The sequence below is a fragment of the Somniosus microcephalus genome, chromosome 14 (assembly GCF_052327205.1).
Source record: "Somniosus microcephalus isolate GS21.2 chromosome 14, FLI_Smic_1.0, whole genome shotgun sequence".
Classification (NCBI taxonomy): Eukaryota; Metazoa; Chordata; class Chondrichthyes; order Squaliformes; family Somniosidae; genus Somniosus; species Somniosus microcephalus.
Window position 1 is genome coordinate 104,700,906 of NC_141000.1, and position 19,757 is coordinate 104,720,662.

Genomic DNA, 19,757 nt, shown 5'->3' on the forward strand with positions numbered 1-19,757 from the left:
CATTTGCTATGCCAACCGCTAACGTCACCCAAAAGTTGGAAGACAACTTTGTAATTAACATCATCATTAGCATGCAGGATGGAGACAATCCTCGCAGATAGCTCTGTAATTCTGAATGTGGATAAGGCTGATCTTCTTCCTTCAGTGTGTGAGTGAGAGTTTACCTAAATATTTGTAAGTTTGCCCTGTTCAAGCAGCGATAACGCACATTTAATGTGTTTGCTCTCGACTAGACAAGAGGTGTGACGCGGGAGTTACATCTCCAACCTGTTACAAAGCCAACCACAGAATTAGAAAAGACACGTCGCCAAATGTCAAGGTACAGATTTGTAGAGTGCGATTTGATTGAGTTTTTTTCTCTCTCTCTCTGTGAATGATGATCCACAGGGTTTAAATATGGGGACCTCGGTAAGTTAAAGGAGACGGAGACTAGACCAGAATCACTGACAAGTCTTGTTGAAAGGCGCGCACAGAGCTAGAGATTAAGCAAGTGGGAAAAAAGAGTTTGGTAGAATGAGTCCCAATGTCTTATTGAGTCTTCTCATCATTGCTGTTGCTGCAGCTCACCGCATTCAATCGATCCCCGTGCCTTCTGACCAAGTGCAGCGCCACCAGGGTAAGTTGGGTGTGGGAACATTCGGACTACCTGGTTCTGTTTTCATTCGAATTAGAAGTGATTTCAAATTCCTCAGTCTTAAAACGAAGGAGTCTCTGAGTGAACGAATTAGGTAGAAACACAAACACTGAGCAATATAATTATTCTCAAGGGATGCTGATTATTTACAAATATACAAATTGAATACTGTGTATCAGAGTTTAAATGTGTAACTTTTATTATATATATATTTGTGTCTGGAAGAGATTGCGAGGCCCGCGGCTGTTGGAGAACTAACTTCGGAAGGACGCGAGAACATTATGAGGTTCCTGACTATTTTTGACCAAGCGCGAAAAGATGGCATTGGTAGAATCCGAACTCAAATCACAAGAAGCAGAGGTAGGTATGGTGGAGCTGTGTGTGTGGGAGGGGGCAGGGAGGGAGAGAGGGAGTGTGAGGGAGGGAGAGAGGGAAGGAGGGAGGGAGTGTGAGGGAGGGAAGGAGGGAGGGAGGGTGGGAGTGTGAGGGAGGGAGGGAGAGGGAGTGGGAGTGTGAGGGAGGGAGTGGGAGTGTGAGAGCGGGAGGGAGTGGGAGTGTGAACGCGGGAGGGAGTGGGAGTGTGAGGGAGGGAGTGAGTGTGAGGGAGGGAGGGAGTGGGAGTGTGAGGGAGTGGGAGTGTGAGAGAGGGAGGGAGGGAGTGTGAGGGAGGGAAGGAGGGAGCGAGCGTGAGGGAGTGGGAGTGTGAGGGAGGGAGGGAGTGGGAGTGTGAGGGAGTGGGAGTGTGAGGGAGGGAGGGAGTGGGAGTGGGAGTGTGAGGGAGTGGGAGTGTGAGGGAGTGGGAGTGTGAGGGAGGGAGGGAGTGGGAGTGTGAGGGAGTGGGAGTGTGAGGGAGGGAGTGGGAGTGGGAGTGTGAGAGCGGGAGGGAGTGGGAGTGTGAGGGAGGGAGGGAGTGTGAGGGAGGGAGGGAGTGGGAGTGGGAGTGTGAGAGAGGGAGGGAGTAGGAGTGGGAGGGAGTGGGAGTGTGAGGGAGGGAGGGAGAGTGAGGGAGTGTGAGTGAGGGAGTGGGAGTGAGGGAGTGTGAGGGAGGGAGGGAGTGAGTGTGAAGGAGAGAGGGAGGTAGGGAGTGTGAGGGAGGGAGTGTGAGTGAGGGAGTGTGAGGAGGGAGGGAGTGAGTGTGAGGGAGAGAGGGAGGGAGTGTGAGTGAGGGAGTGTGAGGGAGGGAGTGGGAGTGAGAGAGTGTGAGGGAGGGAGGGAGTGAGTGTGAAGGAGAGAGGGAGGTAGGGAGTGTGAGGGAGGGAGTGTGAGTGAGGGAGTGTGAGGAGAGAGGGAGTGAGTGGGAGGGAGTGTGAGGGAGGGAGTGTGAGGGAGGGAGTGGGAGTGAGGGAGTGAGTGTGAGGGAGAGAAGGAGGTAGGGAGTGTGAGGGAGGGAGTGTGAGTGAGGGAGTGTGAGGAGGGAGTGAGTGTGAGGGAGAGAGGGAGGGAGTGTGAGGGAGGGAGTGTGAGTGAGGGAGTGTGAGGGAGAGAGGGAGTGAGTGTGAGGGAGTGAGTGTGAGGGAGAGAGGGAGGTAGGGAGTGTGAGGGAGGGAGTGTGAGGGAGGGAGTGTGAGGGAGGGAGGGAGTGAGTGTGAGGGAGTGAGTTTGAGGGAGAGAGGGAGGTAGGGAGTGTGAGGGAGGGAGTGTGAGGAGGGAGGGATGGGACAGCAAATGGAATCTTGACTGTGGTATTTATTGATTGGACATGAAGTTTAAGGTTAATTCGTTTTGTTTTTATTATTAAATAGCAACCATTTTCAGTTTGGAAGTAAACAAAAGTGATCTTACAATTGTGGGCACAAATGTATCTTGCTGGTGACAAAAAATAGCAATAAGGGAGAATTGACCTTCAAAGACATTCAAAATAAATAATTTTGGAAGGTTAAAAAGTCGAGTTGAAGAGGGGAAAGATGAAGGGATGTAAAAGGTTTCGAACCATCAGACTGGGAAAGGGGCAATCGATGCGATCGATCAAAAATCTAAGGCAGGGACCGAGTGAAAGATCGGGTGGAAGCCGCCCTAACTTCATTTGTCCCGAGATTTAGGAATAAGTAAACACTCGTGAAATAATGTTTTTGGTTTGAGTGTTTGAAATAACTCTACTGCTGCGATACAAGACCAAGTAAAAGAAGGAATGTGAAAACATACACAATAGACCCGAGACTGAATGGGGAGACACTGGCCGGCTCCTCTGCACCATTTCGCAAGGGATTCGATTTAGGGGCAAAGAAACGCTGGCCATTCTGAACCGCATGCCATTATTGTATTATTTTACTGTAATCCAGTGTGCTCCCACCGCACAAACACCATAGAATCACAACATTGTTAGTAGTTAGGTGCACGTACCCACCACCACTCTCCAAAGAAATGCGTTTGGATGTGAGGCGCTTTATGATGTTTCGGAGACACCTGTTAAGGCGCCACAGAAATCTTTCACACCGCTTGAGAGAAGTCCAACTTTAGAATTGAAATAAAACAAAAAGTTGCAGAAAGAGACGTGCCCAACGTGTTTGATGATATTAAAAATAAATCCAACATGAATAAGGTTGAAAGGAGGTCTCATGGGCGGACAGAGGTGATGACACTTTAGGCAATGGAGGCGTTTAAAATATATTTTATGCCCACAATGTTACTCAGTGAGATTTTATGTGTTTCTAACTTTATTTCAGCCGGCGGGAAGAGGGCTGAAAGAAGAGGTAACACGGTAAGAAATTTAACCCTGATCTGAATGGATGTGAGATCTGAAACTTACCCAGTATTAGCACAGTGAGTGCCGAGTTCTGGTTCACGTATGGCTCCAAAACAAACTCGGGCACCATCCAAATTTGGGGAACATTATGCATAAACGATTCGTAATATACACGTGTTAATATGTAATGTACTGTGTAGAATAGATAATGAACGATACAGAGAATGCGTAATATATAATGCCGAGTTTCTGAGTTTTCCGGTAAAACGCCATCCCTTATTCTTATTGCCACCTCTCACAGCCACTACAATGATTACAACAGAAACTATTTTGAACGAAAATGGACCAGGGTGTAGTGTTTCCCTGTATTGGTGGCGGTGAGGATGGCAACATTACATGAGTGATGAGACTTTGCCTTTGAGAGGCATTAAGAAACAAACAGTATTAGATTCTTTTATTTTTTGAATTTTTATTAATATCCAAAGTCCATGAAATATAGATACGCAGAGCAATGCCGACCATCGCTCTTTTCATTCTGTAAGAAGTTCGCAGGGAACCAGACAGCATTTGTCAATAATGTTAAAAAAACAGTGGGAAATAAAACTTGATGCAAGTGTAAAGTAACGATGGTGAAATGGGCTCCATGAATGGTGTGGTGATAGCCAAAGGCGGAGCTAAAAGAGATCGGAGGGTATTAGATGGATGCTCAATATATCCAATTACTGTAGAGCAGCGATCAACAAAGCAAGTAGAACGATAAATTATATGGCCAAAAGTAGAGTATGCACTGGAAGAAGTGTAAGTATGCCCTGGTGAAATCATAGCTTGAATGCTACGTCCAGCTCTGGTCACCAGACAAAAATCAGACAATAAAGCCCCGAATGTCATTTTATTCATTCTTGGATGGACCTCCTCAATTGTTGGTCCAGATGTCGCACCTGCACCAAGGCAGGAGCACTGCCAGCACAAGGAAAGCCACCTCGTGGTGACATACCGCCGACCCAAGCTTTGTGATGGGCTTGGAGATGTTCTCCAGGTCTTTCTGCTGATGCCCCCATTCATCTTTCCCAGCTGTCTGGTTCTTCTCTAGCGAGCTCATTGTAACTGTCCGAAAGTTTCTACTTGTCGCCGTCGTCAATGTTGGCCTTCCATTTCACCTTGCTGGTCCTTCTCAGATTCTCAGTTCTCTGTACCAAAGAGTCATGAAACTGATCCCTAGGGTCAGAACTGAAGTATTAGGTGACTGTAGACACCAGATGTTTCAGCCGTGAATGAAAGTAGCTGCAAAGTTACCTTACAGTATAAGAGAGATCCGGGTAGCATAGTGGAAACAAAAACCCTGGAATAATTTAAGAAGCAGTTGGATACCATGACACGTGGGACTGTCTAAGATCTTTCTAAATGGATGTGCTAAGAGGGACCAAATGACCTTCCTCATCTGTATCCTGTTAATATGTAATTATAATTGCCCCTTCCTATCTCTGTTATCTCCTCCAGCCCTACAATCCTCCCCTCAAACTCTCAGTTGCTCTGACTTTGGCCTCGTGTACCCACTCCCCCAAACCCCACCCAGCCCCCACCCTGCCCCCCTTCCCTCAGCATTGGCTCTCATGCCTTCAGCTGTCTATGCCCCACGCTCTGAAATTCCTTCCCTAAATTCCTATGCCTCGCCACCCCCTTTTTTCTTTCAAGGCTTTTATTATAACCCACCTCTTTGACCAAGCTTTTGGTCACCCTATCTAATAGCTCCTCCTTTGTCACAGTATCCAATTTTTATTGATTACAATTCTGTGAAGCGCCATGGACATTGGTCTACATTGAAGACACTATATAAATGCAAGTTGATGTTGTTGATATTCTGTGGTGTTGTTTATGGACAAATATAGGAATACAAGCTTACTCTCTTCCTATAACTGTTCCCGTTTGTATCCCACTCTCTAAGTCTGTCTGCCTTTTTGTTTGACAACCTCTCATTGTATGGATGTAACACAACTTCTGACTTTGTCATCTGTGCACTTCTATGTTTGCCTGATTCATTTTGTCACTTTTCTTCCTTCTTTCTATTAATCTCTCTTTTAAGCAGTGGGTTTGTGTCAGGAGGGAGCATGGGTTAGGAGGAAGCAGGGAGACTGTGACATCTTGAGGCTGAGCATGAGAAGCAGCAAGAGCTGGCCTTGGAGACAGCCAGCATGAGGCTGGGAGAGGCTTTCATGAACAATATTATAAATGATGTGGAGATGCCAGTGTTGGACTGGGGTGGACAATTGTGAGAAGTCACACAACACCAGGTTATAGTCCAACAGCTTTATCACAAGCTTTCCGAGCGCTGCTCCTTCATCAGGTGAAGTGAAGAGATGCATATAGGCACAGCATATATAGTCAGAGAACACTGCCAGATGACTTAATAGAGAGAGAGAGATTGCACTGCCCACTAATTTTAATTACAGCCTTATCACTTAAAAGGCTAAAGTTTAGTTTGCAAAGTTTCTTTGTGTCCTTTAAATATGGTCCCATAATTTGTATCAAATGCAAAATTGTGGCACTTGGATGTGATATCATTGATAAGTCAGGTTCATCACAGCTCTCCTTCCAAAAAACAGTGAGGATCCCCTTTGACGGAGCCTCTTCCCCCTCTTAAAATTGAATACTGAAGCCTAAGCATTTCTTACATTTCCAAACTTTGCTTGGCTTGATCATTCTGTAGGAATTTGAAGAAGGAATTCAAGATGGATCTCTGCTTCCTGACAAAGAAGGGGAAATGAAAGATGAACCATTTGCTGCAAATCCTTTGAAGGAGAAAGACCCCAAAAAAACAAAGAAGCAAGGCGGGAAGAAATCCAACAAGCGAGGTACGTGAGACAGGCAGTCGCTGCTAGATTTTATGGCAACTTTTATTTTCTCACAAATTGCTCCCCTCGCTCGACAGCAGTGACTTCTTGCTGGGATATGGTTCCATGGGCGCCCTATAGTATCTTGATCATTATTTCTTAATCATGCCTGTCCAGGCTATTTGACTGCAGGGAACATCACAGCAGAGCCATCATCAACGCATGTGCACTTCTAGCAGGGGGTCAATGGATAGAGTTCAGCAGGGAAACCTCGGCCAGTTTTTCCCTTCCCTGTTCCAGGGTGCCAAAGCCAAATTTTAGCAAATGCCAAGTCCTTTGCTATCCTGAGTAACCTCAAACCATGTTTCAGTCTCCTTACCTGTATCCCTAGTCATCCAGGTAATTTAGCTAATCTCATAGACCTCATCCTCAACTCTAACCCTTACATGTGTCTCGGCACCATTGGGTTCTTCTGGGCATATCTACTCAATATCTCATTTTAAACCAGCCCATGTCTTATTTGGCAACTATAAGTCAGTCAACAAGGCAGACATTGAAAATTCTTCACTACCTTTCCCTGGTCCAATTGCTGCTTTCTCCCTTTTCCCAATCAAAAATCTAGGCTGACACTCCAGTGCAGTACTGAGGGAGTGCTACACTGTTGGATGTGCCGTCTTTTGGATGGGACATTAAACCGAGGCCCCGTCTGCTCTCTCAGGTGGATGTAAAAGATCCCCTGGCACTATTTCAAAGTAGAGCAGGGGAGTTATCCCCGGTGTCCTGGTTAATATTTATCCCTCAATCAACATCACGGAAACAGATTATCTGATCATTATCATATTACTGTTTGTGGGAGCTTGCTGTGTGCAAATTGGCTGCTGCGTTTTCTACATTACAACAGTGACTACACTTCAAAAGCACTTCATCGGCTGTAAAGCGCTTTGAGATGTCCGGTGGCCGTGAAAGGCGCTATATAAATGCAAGTCTTTCTTTCTTTCTGACCTATCTGTGGCCACTGAAATAACTGATATTCTAGCTGGTATGGAGAGTTCTGTAACTCACTCTTTGCCTGCTGGATTGTAAAAATTCTGGCTCTCACTCGCGGTAGATTGATCTTTGGAGATTTGCTTGCGTTTCCCTTTCCTTTAGAATGATGTATTGTTACCCACCAAACTATCACTTTAACACCTTTGAATGGGTACTTTCTAAAGTTACAGAAGCCTTTGTTATCTTTCAAATTATTTGTCAGGTGCCTTTAGGCTTCAAGGTAAATGTGAAAAACTGTTTGTGTTCCATGTCTTTTGATCAAGGTTCTGGTACCAGTTGGAACACTTGAACATGAATTAGCTTGACTGAATACTTTGATAAGAATATAAGAAATAAGAGCAGGAGTCAGCCATATGGCCCCTCGAGCCTGCTCCGCCATTCACTAACATCATGGCTGATCATCAGCCACAACTCCACTTTCCCACCCGATCCCATATCCCTCGATTCCCCTAGAGTCCAAAAATCTATCTATCTCAGCCTTGAATATACTCAAAGACTCAGCATCCCCAGCCCTTTGGGGTAGAGAATTCCAAAGATTCACAACCCTCGGAGTGAAGAAATTCCTCCTCATCTCAGGCTTAAATGGCCGACCCCTTATCCTAAGACTGTGGCCCCTAGTTCTAGACTCTCCAGCCAGGGGAAACAACCTCTCAGCATCTACCCTGTCAATCCCCCTCAGAATCTTATACGTTTCAATGAGATCACCTCTCATTCTTCTAAACTCCAGAAAGTATAGAAACATAGAAGATAGGAGCAGGAGTAGGCCATTCGGCCCCTCGAGCCTGCTCCGCCATTCAATGAGATCATGGCTGATCATCCAAACTCAGTACCCTGTCCCTGCCTTCTCTCCATATCCTTTGATCCCTTTAGCCTTAAGAAATATATCCAACTCCTTCTTGAATATATTTAATGAATTGGCCTCAACTGCCTTCTGTGGTAGAGAATTCCACAGGTTCACCACTCTCTGGGTGAAGAAATCCCTCCTCATCTCTGTCCTAAATGGCTTGCCCCTTATCTTTAGACTATGACCCCTGCTTCTGGACTCCCCCGCCATCGGGAACATCCTTCCTGCATCTAGTCTGTCTAGTCTTGTTAGAATTTTATAAGTTTCAATGAGATCCCCTCTCATTCTTCTAAACTCCAGCAAGTATAAGCCCAATCAACCCAATCTCTCCTCATACATCATTCCTGCCATCCCAGGTATCAGCCTGGTGAATCTTCGCTGCACTCCCTCCATGGCAAGAACATCCTTCCTCAAATAGGGCGACCAAAACTGCACACAATACTCAAGGTGTGGTCTCACCAAGGCCCTGTACAACTGCAGCAAGACAACTGCAGTATAGGCCCAATCATCTACTGTAGGCTATACAGTTGGATAAATATGACATTATAAATAATGGGCAGAAACTATGCAGAATTTTCCCTTAAGAGATTAAATTAATTAAAAATCCATGGTAAGGCAAATTGTACATGTGTGAAAGGAGCAGGCTAGACAGGCTGAATGGCATTTCTTCATTCCATGATTTAGTATGTCTGTGCTACTGCTGGGCGAGACTATTTGCTGTTGTAAGATGGGGTTTCCTGTCAGCCAAAGTACATTCAATTTTCATTCACCAATACCAAATTGTTTGAGTCAAATTATTTTTTCTTTGTTTTTGTCAATTAATATTAAGCTTGACCCAAAGGTGTCTGTTTTAGACTAGCTCATTCCAGGGGTTGAATATCAGATATTGATATGGAGTTCAGTTTTATGGGGCCATCCTACATGCCATTTAGTCTCTTGAATAAAAAGTATATAAATCATATTGATGCTAGATGTAGTATACTTTTTGTAACCAATGTCCCCTGGAATTTCAACGTGATAGCATTTCCTTTGGCACATATGGAGAATAAGTTACTTTTTAGATAGATTGCAGTATCCTTTCATATTTCACATCCAATGTGGTTGCAGTGCATTCGAAGAAAATGGTAACTCGTTAAACTAGCCAGATAAGTTCATACAGATGAATGATTCGTATGTTCCCACTGCACTTCCAATATAGGCCCAATCTACTGTCGGCTATACAGTCTCTTTGTAAATTTGTAATTCAGATATCTGCTAAGAAAAGGTATCATTCTAAATTGTTCAGTTTTTTTTATTGTACATATAATCCACTGTCTTTGAACTTGGACTCTGTTATCACAGTAAACAAAGCTGTCCCTGTTGAGTTTATGATTTGGACTGAACATTTTCATCAACATTTTTGTTCCCATTCAAGTAAAGTAAAACCCTCCCTGTCAAAAGTCTACCTTCTACTATTTTCCCTCAGTCAACAAAACCCATGGGATATCTGGAGTTATGTTCCACAAATGTACACATATTTAATGTTAAAACACTTATGAAAAAACCATGAGGAACAAATGAGGACCTTTATTTTATTAATAATTTTTACATTTAGCTTTAAGAGTTTAAGCAATGAGTTTCTTACAACTTAATACGATGCTCAAACTATTCAAAAACTTTATCCTTATTTTTCAGCTTGTTTTTGGAAATACTGCATCTAGAAGACACCAGGTTAACTGCATTTTGGACGGACCAAATCGGCGACCAAGGAAATTAAAACATTTGACAATGGAAGTTTTACCTTTAAAACTTTCAACATTATCCTTTAAATAACAGAATAAAAATCTAATCAGAATACCTTTTTTGCCTTGTGTAAAAATTATATCGGAAGAATATAGTTAACGATGTGTATTTAAATTACCCTATTGAAATAAAAGTTTACTTTTTTTTACCAAGTTAGCTTAAGCACTTGGTTTTCAAAGCACTCTATACACTACATATAAACCTATATTAACATTTGGATTCCATTGTGGTTTCCTAGGTACAAAATCCTGACATTTACCTTTCAAACTAAAAGGACTCCCTTGTGAATACTTCCTGTAACACTTGAATTTACTTAGGCACAGAAATTTCAGTTTTTATATCGAAACTGAGCCAGATAGCGTGTGAAGGCAATTCTTCCATACAAGGGGATACAAGCTTCCAGGAACTATAAAACTGCTTTTTAAAAAAAAGCAAAGTATCGAGAGCCGGCTGAGTAAAACATCACTTCTTTATCCATTCGTTGCTATAGAAACCTGTTGCTGATGTGGCAAATTACAGCTGCACCTCCACATCTTTCTTCTGTCGATGTTATTTGGAGTTGCTATCGTTCCTTTCTTCCCCTTTTCAGATTTCCCTGATAAAACACCACTCTAGCTGACAGGAAGGGCAAGCAACCAGTTCCCTAGATTCTGCTCACAGGCGTGGCTTGAGGTAACCGGACCTCCCGTTCTCCCTCCTTCTGAGGAAAGCACATCAACTCCACGCACTGCCTCTCTCAACAGCAACTCAACATACCAGTCAACCCAGATAGCGTTCTGTGGCGCACATCTGTGCAGTTCTCACACAAAAGAAAAAGTAAAGCACAGGCAAATAGCTTTGTGAAATATAAAGCACTTCATGAAAGATTATGTAAACTTGACATATTGGTTTATTTGGGGCAATACGTTACAACAGTGATCACACTTCACAAAAAAAAGTACTTCGTTGGTTGTAAAGTGCTTTGGGACGTCCGGTGGTCGTGAAAGGCGCTATATAAATGCATGCCTTTCTTTCTTACTACTGAAGCAGTTATACAACTGTAATAATAAATATAATGTAGTAAATTATATGTTTAAAATGACATCATTGTCCAATTTCAGCATGAGAATGACTCAAAAGAATTCAATCTTAAATGATCATTGGTAGAAGCGCTACTGATGTATGTTCCACATTCAGAGAGTAAAATATACTGCAAGAGCCTCATGTATTATTAAAAACAAATCCAAAAGCTTTTTCTTTCCCCAAAGAAAAACTATACCAAAATGTGAAAAGTATGGACAACATTTCTGGTAAAATGCTCATTATAGATCAAGTAGCATCGTTCAGAAGATAAGATAAAAGCTATCAAATACCATATTTACTCACATATAAAGACCTCAAATCATGAAAAAGTAAGGGTTCTGCCCTTTTTCTAATCAAGAGCCACAGTTCCAGCCAATCATCGGCTACGTCTTCATTTTCCCCACTCTTGGCTTCAAACGTGGAGGGGGGGAGTGGGGAGGTATTAGTGCAGGCCCCATGGGAAAGGAAGGAGGAACTGTAGGGCCGAGAGTACCAATACAGTTCTATTTTAATAGCTATTTCACTGCATGGCAGCTCATGGGCATGAACTTGCATCCAACCAAACGGGAGAGGACCAAAGTGACAGAGCAAGAAAGGAAAGTGACATGTATACACCAAGGGTCAGGAGTTCGGTTGAATGAAGTCAAGGGAGTTGGTGGTAAACTTCATGGAGGAAGAGAGTATGAAGGCGACATGTGGAAGTGACAGCGGTGAAGCGCAAAATGGGGTAGGAATATGGGTGCTGTAATGGGAGGCTGCCTAAGAGGGGGAAAAAGGCAGGAGCAGCTTAGCAAACTCCCCAATTTTGGAGACAGAATTTATGATCTCCTCATATCTAATAGTGTGGGGGAAGGAGGTCGCAGGAGCTGGATACGGATGGAGAACTGGAGTTTGGGGTTAGTGCATTATTTCTCCTCAACTTTTCAGCAGCATTCAATACGATTAACCACACCATCCTCCTCCAATGCCTCTTTGTCACCAGGTTTGTGGGACTGCCGTTGCATGGTTTCAGCACTTCCTATTCAAATACAACCAAGAGTAGGTCATACGGCCCCTCGAGCCTGCTCCGCCATTCAATAAAATCTTGGCTGATCTTCGACCTCAACTCCACTTTCTCATCCGATCCCCATATCCCTTGATTCCCCTAGAGTCCAAAAATCTATTTATCTCAGCCTTGAATATACTCAATGACTGAGCATCCACAGCCCTTTGAAGTAGAGAATTCCAAAGATTCACAACCCTCTGAGTGAAGAAATTCCTCCTCATCTCAGTCTTAAATGGCCAACCTCTTATCCTGAGACTATGCCCCGAGTTCTAGATTCGCCAGCCAGGGGAAACAACCTCTCAGCATCTACCCTGTCAATCCCCCTCAGAATTGTATACGTTTCAATGAAATCACCTCTCATTCTTCTAAACTCTAGAGTATAGGCCCATTTTACTCAATCTCTCATTAAAGGACAACCCTCTTATCCCAGAAATCAATCTAGCGAACCTTTGTTGCATCGCCTCCAAGGCAAGTATATCCTTCCTTAGATAAGGAGACCAAAACTGTGCACAGTACTCCAGGTGTAGTCTCATCAAAGCCCTGTACAATTGTAGAAAGACTTCCTTACTCTTGTACTGCAACCCCCTTGTAATAAAGGCCAACATGCCATTTTTGCCTTCTTAATTGCTTGCTGTACCTGCATGCTAACTTTGTGTTTCTTGTACAAAGACACCCAAATCTCTCTGAACACCAGCATTTAAAAGTTTCTCACCATTTAAAATATATTCTGCTTTTCTATTCTTCCTACCAAAGTGAATAACGTCACATTTCCCCACATTATACTGCCACCTTATCGACCACTCACTTAACCTGTCTACATCCCTTTGCAGACTCTTTGGCCGCGATTATATCGGCACTGAGAGGGCGAGTTTGGAGGCGGGTCAAGGGTTAAAATCATTTTGATTGACGGCGGGTTGTGATCCCACCATCAACCCGCCTCCACGCCACTTTGCCAAATGCCAGCTCTGGGATTCCTGATTGGTCCCGCCACCAAGCAGCGGGAGAGGCCCTTAGGGCCTGGATAAGCCGATTTTAACAGCATTTTTCAATTTTTGCACATTTTCTGCATGTTCCATGCCGTTCCCAAACCACACCAGTTGATTGTGCCAGGTTCATCAAGTGCCTGACTTCTTGACAGCTGCAGCTCCAGCATAAAAACGGAGCTCTAACATGGCTGACTTACAGATGACAGAACTTTGTTTTTTCAGGTGTTGGAACACTTTTTGCAGGTCTACTGAGCTTGTAAGTGGTGAAGCTGAGATCCTTCTCCACTGTGACCTCTTGGGAAAACCCTCTCCCCACATTGACTGAGCGCGTATAACTTCTAGTCCTCAACGGAGATATCTACCAGCAGCATGGGAACCATTTATATCCTCTCATCCTGGTCCTCAGAATTGGAGGAAGAGCAGCCGCGGCAGCAGCAGAACCAGGCACAGCAGCAGCAGCAACAACAGGAGCGCCAACCTCCTCCTCACCCACCTGATGCTGCACAGGGCAGAGGGCATCAGCGCAGGCCTGCACCTAGCCACAGGAGATACCCCCAACACAGGGTTTACAGGCAGAGGATGAGCTTGCTCAACATGACTGAGCAGCAGTGCCAAAGGAGGCTGAGACTTTTGCGAGAGGTAGTCGCTGACACTGCTGCACCAATACCTGGAGCCCAGAGGAGCAGGTGGACACTCCTTACCAGTGGCTGTCAAAGTCATCACCGCCCTCAATTTTTTTGCTTCACGATGCTTCCAGGGATCAGCAGCAGACATCAGCAGCATCTCCCAGTCATCTGCACACACTTGCATCACGCAGGTTACCGATGCCCTCTTTGCAAAGGCGCACAATTACATCAACTTCTCCACGGATGAAGCAAGTGTAACCGCACGTGCGGTTGGCTTAGCAAAGCTGGCAGGTTTGCCAAGGGTGCAGGATGTCAAAGACTACATGCATGTGGCCATTAGGGCACCCCATCACAACCCAGCTGTATTTGTGAACCGCAAGGGCTTCCACTCCCTTAACGTCCAGCTGGTGTGTAACCACAGGAAGAACATTATGCATGCTTGTGCAAAGTACCCTGGCAGTTGCCATGACTCGTTCATCCTGTGGCAGTCTACTGTGCCTCAGCTCTTCAATCCACCAACCCAACTTTCCAGATGGCTCTTTGGAGACAAGGGCTATCCCCTGAAGACGTGGCTAATGACACCATTGAGGAGGCCATCAAACGAAGCTGAGGAGCACTACAATGCCAGCCACATTTCCACCAGAGCCATCATCGAACAAACCATCGGCTTGCTCAAAATGTGATTCAGATGCCTTGACAGATCAGGTGGAAACCTACAGTACTCAGCAGCCAGGGTCTCCAGAATCATCGTGGTCTGCTGTGCACTGCACAACATCGCACAGCATCGTGGCTTGCAGCTGCCTGAGGACCAAGTGGCTCAGCGCAGAGGAGGAGGAGAAGACCTTGTGGAGGCAGATGCGCCAGCTCCAGCAGCACGCGGGCACACTGCTGCCCGTAATGCAAGGGATGCACTAATCTTTGCCAGATTCGCTTAGGTAGTTGAATCAAACACATGTGGCTGGCACCTTCTTATCACACCACACAATGTACAAGAACCTGTGGGTTCCTACCACTCTCTCCACCATCATGACAAATGCAAGTCACCCTGAGCCCTCAATGTGCAACTTCCATTTCCAAGAATACATAGGCCAGAACTTCAACTGTTTGCCATCATTTTTGTTTAATACATGCACAAAAGGATGACAATGGCAAATATTAAACAGAACAAAAAAACAACAGAACACCCAAGTGACTACCCTTGTGACTAATTGTGCTTTATTTTCCTCTTACGCATGCTTCTATGTGATGCTTCCCCTATGGCTTCAGCAGATGTGGAGGCACCTTGCTCACTTTCATGCTGCTCCTGCTTCGACACCTTTGGCGGGAGTCCTCTGGGTTTGCGAGCCTGTGAGGGCTCGGCAACAGTCTGCTCCTCCTGTGGCTGTGCAGGGGCTGAGACGTCCATCTCAGTTGGGTGAGGACTCTGGTGGGGCTATGACCGAGGGCTCCGCAGTGGCATGGGAGTGTGAGCACTTGGAGAGGAGCCCCCACTTCCTTGTTGCCTGCCACCAACATCCCTCTCATGGGTCAGCCGCACTTCAGTGCTAGCAAGTGGTTGGACAGCACCTTCCTGCACATCAGTGGGGCCTTGAGGACCCGTATCTGCACTGGCAGTCCTCCTCAAAAGGACTTCCATGAGCTCTGGTTTCTCTGCTCAATAGCTGCCCATCACTCCTCCAGAGATGTCAATCTATTCTGAACATTCACCATGTTTTCCTAACTCGGGCGACTTATTTCCTCCATGACCATAGCCATCCTTTCCTTTGACGTAGCCATCCTTTCCATGGAGGTTGCCACCCTATCCATGGTGGTGCGTTCATGCACTATTGCCGCCACAAAGGCACTGCTCATGTTAGACATGGACTCCTCCATCCTCTCCACACTCGCAGTAACCCTGGATGGAAAACCTGCCAGAGACTCCTGCACCTGTTCCTGGAGTTCCAGCACCGCTCTCTTTCTGGATGGCCCCAGAGACACAGGGTCCACATGCAGCTGAGCAGAGCTGGGAGCGCCCTGTGGCCTCCGACGAGGGCTCTCCACTGCTGTCCCTGTCTCTGCCATCTGCTGATGCTCACTTGTGAGATGTAATACACCAGGTGACAACACTACTCTATCTCACGTAGGTCCCACCGAGGTGTGCCTATCTGCACAGGTGCAAGGTGCGCTTAATTCTGCTGACGCTGCACCCTCAGAGGTTGCAGCTTCCTCTGAGGAGTCTTCAGGCTCTTCCTCCTGGACAGTGGGGAGGGGAGCTCCCGATGGTCCTGTGGGGGAGTAAAGGCATGAGTTAGACATGTGATATTAACGTAGCATGCACATCGAATTGTGCAGATGATCAGAACTCAATCTGTAATGTAAATGAGAGAGGTGCAAATCTATTCTGTCACCAGCTTGCTCTGCTGTGCCCGTCTGACCGTCTCCCACTTCCAGATCCTTATCACCTCCGATGATTTCAAGTGCAGCCTCCTCAGCGGTGGTCATATGGGCAATGGAAGGTGGCCCGCCTCCTGTCCTGGCCCTCTCCCTCTTATTGTGGACTCTCTTTTCCTGCAATGAGGGACACAAATGGAGTTAGAGCGAGAATGATGGAGTGAGTGTAGAGAATCCATAGCATAGATGCTTAGAAGGAGACAAAGATGGAGTGAGGTGCCAATACCAAGGGCCCTCCCTGTGCGTTGTTAATTGTTGGCATTGCATAACAGTGAGAGTGAGTGTGAGGGATGCATAGTAGAATGGTGAAGTGATTCTGTACATAGAGAGGGATGGTTAAGGGTGCAAGGATAAAGTGAGATGTGCAGGAGTAGGTTGACAATGCAGAGTGTTGGTGATGAGAAGAGATGGGGAGCAGGTTGAGGGTAAGTGCGATGTTATACTCACTTTTCCTGAGCGTACCAGGTCATTAAACCATTTCCTGCACAGGACCCAGGAGCGAGCACACAACAATCTGGAGCTGACCTCCTCAGTAATTTGCAGCCAGGCTGCTTTGATTTGCTGAGGAGGCTTCCTCCATCCAGAGGATGGGAAGAGTACCTCCTTGCGTCCTCTCACTCCATCCACAAGAGCATGGAGGGAGTCATCATCAAAGCGCGGGGAGGTCTTGGCTTTTGCAGCAGTTATGGGTATAGTTGCCAACATGAAAACTAGCAGAAAAGGATGAGAATGAAACAAGGCTGCATGGGCCCGTTAAATGCAGCTGGCTAACAGACGTCAGCAGAAGTGAGCAGCAGACCCGAAACCACTAATTGGGCCAGGTAGCACGCACGCAGAGATTCAATAGGCCAATTAAGGTAACATTTCAATTTCGGACCAGCTGAAAGCGGAGGCAGAACCCACGACCACCTGATCCGCACCCAACCCGCCACCAATGATAAAATCGTGGCCCTTGCGTACTCCTCACAGCTTACTGTTCCACCTAGCTTTGTATTGTCTGCAAACCTGGATACATAACACTCAGTCCCTTCATCTAAGTCATTAATATAGATAGTAAATAGCTGAGGCCGCAGCACTGATCCTTGCAGCACCCCACTAGTAACAGCCTGCCAACCTGAAAATAACCCGTTTATCCCTAATCTCTTATTTCTGTCCGTTAATCAATCCTCAATCCATGCTAATATATTACCCCCAAGCCCATGAGCCCTTATCTTGCGTAACAACCTTTTATGTGACACCTTATCAAATGCCTTTTGGAAATCCAAATATACTACATCCACTGGTTCCCCTTTATCTACCCTGCTAGCTACATCCTCAAAAAACTCAAATAAATTTGTCAAACATGATTTTCCTTTCATACAACCATGTTGACTCTGCCTAACCATATTATGATTTTCTAAGTGCCCTGTTACCACTTCCTTAATAATAGATTCCAGCATTTTTCTGATGACTGATGTCAGGCTTTTGTTTTATGTCCAGCATTTTATGCTTTTATTTCAGATTTCCAGCATCCGCAGTATTTTACTTTTGTATTAGTCAAAGAATGGGGTATGGTCACTTCAAAATGAAAGGGCCAATTGAGAATGAGGGAATGGTAGAGATGCTTAATATATTGCCTCAGATTTTACAGAGAAATTTGGAAGTAGAACCATAGGACAATCTGAGGGGGGATGTGCAGATCCACTGCAGGAGATAAAGTTACTTAATTGGACTAAAAGTAGAAAGGCCACCAGGCCCAGATACTATGCATCCTTGAATACTGAAGAATACCAGGGAGGGGATAGGGAAGGGACTAATTCCAATTTTCCAAAAAAGTAGGAATTCTGCCAAAGGACTAGAGGGTGCCAATGTTACAGCCCTGTTCAAGAGCAGGTCAAGGGATCAGCCAGAAAATTATAGGCCAATTAGTATTAACTTAGTTGTAGGTAAGGTTCTAGAATCTTTAATACAAGATGAAATTAGGGAACACAGAGAGTCATGAACAAATCAGGAACAGTCAGCATGGATTGTGAAGGACAGGATGTACTCAATTAATTTAATTCACTTTATAAAGGAAACCTGTGTGCATGAAGTGAACACAGTGGGTATTGTATATAATGGATTTTCTGAAGATATTTGGACAGGGCTCCACAAAACTGATCACAATTAAGGCACATAGGCCTAGAAATTCAGTGGGCTTTGCGCCCAGTTACCGCCCAAAGAGGGCTTCTGCGCCAGTCTGCAAACTTCGGGTGAACTTCATTGACGCGCTAATTGCGGCGGTAGCCGTTAGCGCTGCGCCGCCACCGATGATGTCATCGGTGTGCGCAGCACCCCGGTACCGCCCCGACACCGGCCCGACCCCCATCTTCAGTAGCGGCCGCCTCTTCCGTGGCGGCCGCTAATAACATTCGGAGACCGGGTCCGTACAGCAGCCTTAGTGGGGCGCTTTAAGGTGGAGGTGCGGCCGGCCGCTTTTTCGGCGGCCGCCTGCCCGCACCTCCTTCCCGGCCTCCTCCACCCCCCCCCCCCCGCGGCATTGCCGGCTGGCTTCCGGGAGCCTGGCACTTCTCCGTTGTGCCGGGCTCTTTTGCTGGCACTCGCGATCGGGGCTCCGGCTGCTGCAGGCACCTCTCCCTTAAGAGAGGGAGGAAGGCCTGCAGTACCACAGCCTGCCGCTCCGCTGCGGGTGGTGCTGCGGCCACTAGCGCGCCGATATTCAGTTTCAGCGCCCCAAGCGGGGGCGGCCACACCCTTGAACAGCGGCCGTCCTCGACTTTGGGCGCTGAAACTGAATATCGGCTGGGCGCGAGTGGCTCCGCGCCCAACGGTAAATTCTGGCCGCCAGCGAGCTGGCGGGGCTATAGCTAATTTCTAGGCCATAGTATTTAAGCAAATGTAGCCACATGGATAGAGATGGCTAAGGACAAACAACAAAGAGTAGGAATAAATGGGTGTTCATCAGATTGGCAGGATAGGTTTAGGGATGTGCCCAGGGACATCTTCTGTTTTGTGTTTGTATAAAATCAATTGGACATGGTGACGTTAAGAAAACTACTAGTCACTTGGTCTGAGTATTAAACAAGGCTTTAATCAACTGTTTTTCAACATGGAGATCTAGCTGTGTCCTTCACTAGTTCCTGTTAAAGAATGTCCTGAGCAAGCTGGGCCCATGCCCGAGTATTTATACTCTCCCTGGACAACACCACCAGCAGGCTGCCCAGTATCATTATGTCATTTTCACATGAATGACAAGATTCATGTCACATGGCATAATAGGAATTATATTTAATTTACTGATGATACCAAATGAGGGGCCATGGCAAAGTGTGAGGAAGATTGCAAGAGGTCATAGACAATTAGCAAAGCGCGCAGATAAGAGGGAGATGCAGTTCAGTGCAGAGAAATGTATATAAAAGTAGGGAAGCAATATTGAATTTGCAAAAGATATTTTTTAGACCCCAGTTGAAGTACTGGGTGCAGTTCTAGACACTACTCAATAATAGGAAGGATATCAAAGTCATGGGAAAAGCACGTTGAAGATTCACTAGAATGATACCAATTGAAGTCAATGGAGAGTAAAACCCAGGGGCAGTACTGAACAGGTGGCTGATCCAAATCAGTCAGTTTCCCACCGGCCAGGTTAGGTTACACTTACCCCCCTCATTGATGTATATTATTCCCTGTTCTCACAGAACAGTAGGCTGTGCAAGGAAATGCCTCCCAAAAAAGAGCATGCATGGACTATCAAAGGAGCTGCCAGTTACTGCTTAAGTCGGCAACACTTCTGCGCCATCACAGATCTCCGTAC

The 19,757-nt window shown here is 45.8% G+C and overlaps 1 protein-coding gene across 1 annotated transcript; it reads left to right on the top strand.

Moving 5' to 3' along the window:
* The first annotated feature begins 397 nt into the window (after window positions 1-397).
* urp2 (urotensin II-related peptide) lies at window positions 398-9,970 on the top strand. The gene is made up of 5 exons (XM_086007100.1): window positions 398-616; window positions 860-994; window positions 3,298-3,332; window positions 6,022-6,166; window positions 9,711-9,970. The coding sequence occupies exons 1-5, from the start codon at window positions 514-516 to the stop codon at window positions 9,734-9,736; spliced, it is 444 nt and encodes a 147-aa protein (XP_085863226.1). The 5' UTR covers window positions 398-513; the 3' UTR covers window positions 9,737-9,970.
* Window positions 9,971-19,757: the final 9,787 nt, after the last annotated feature.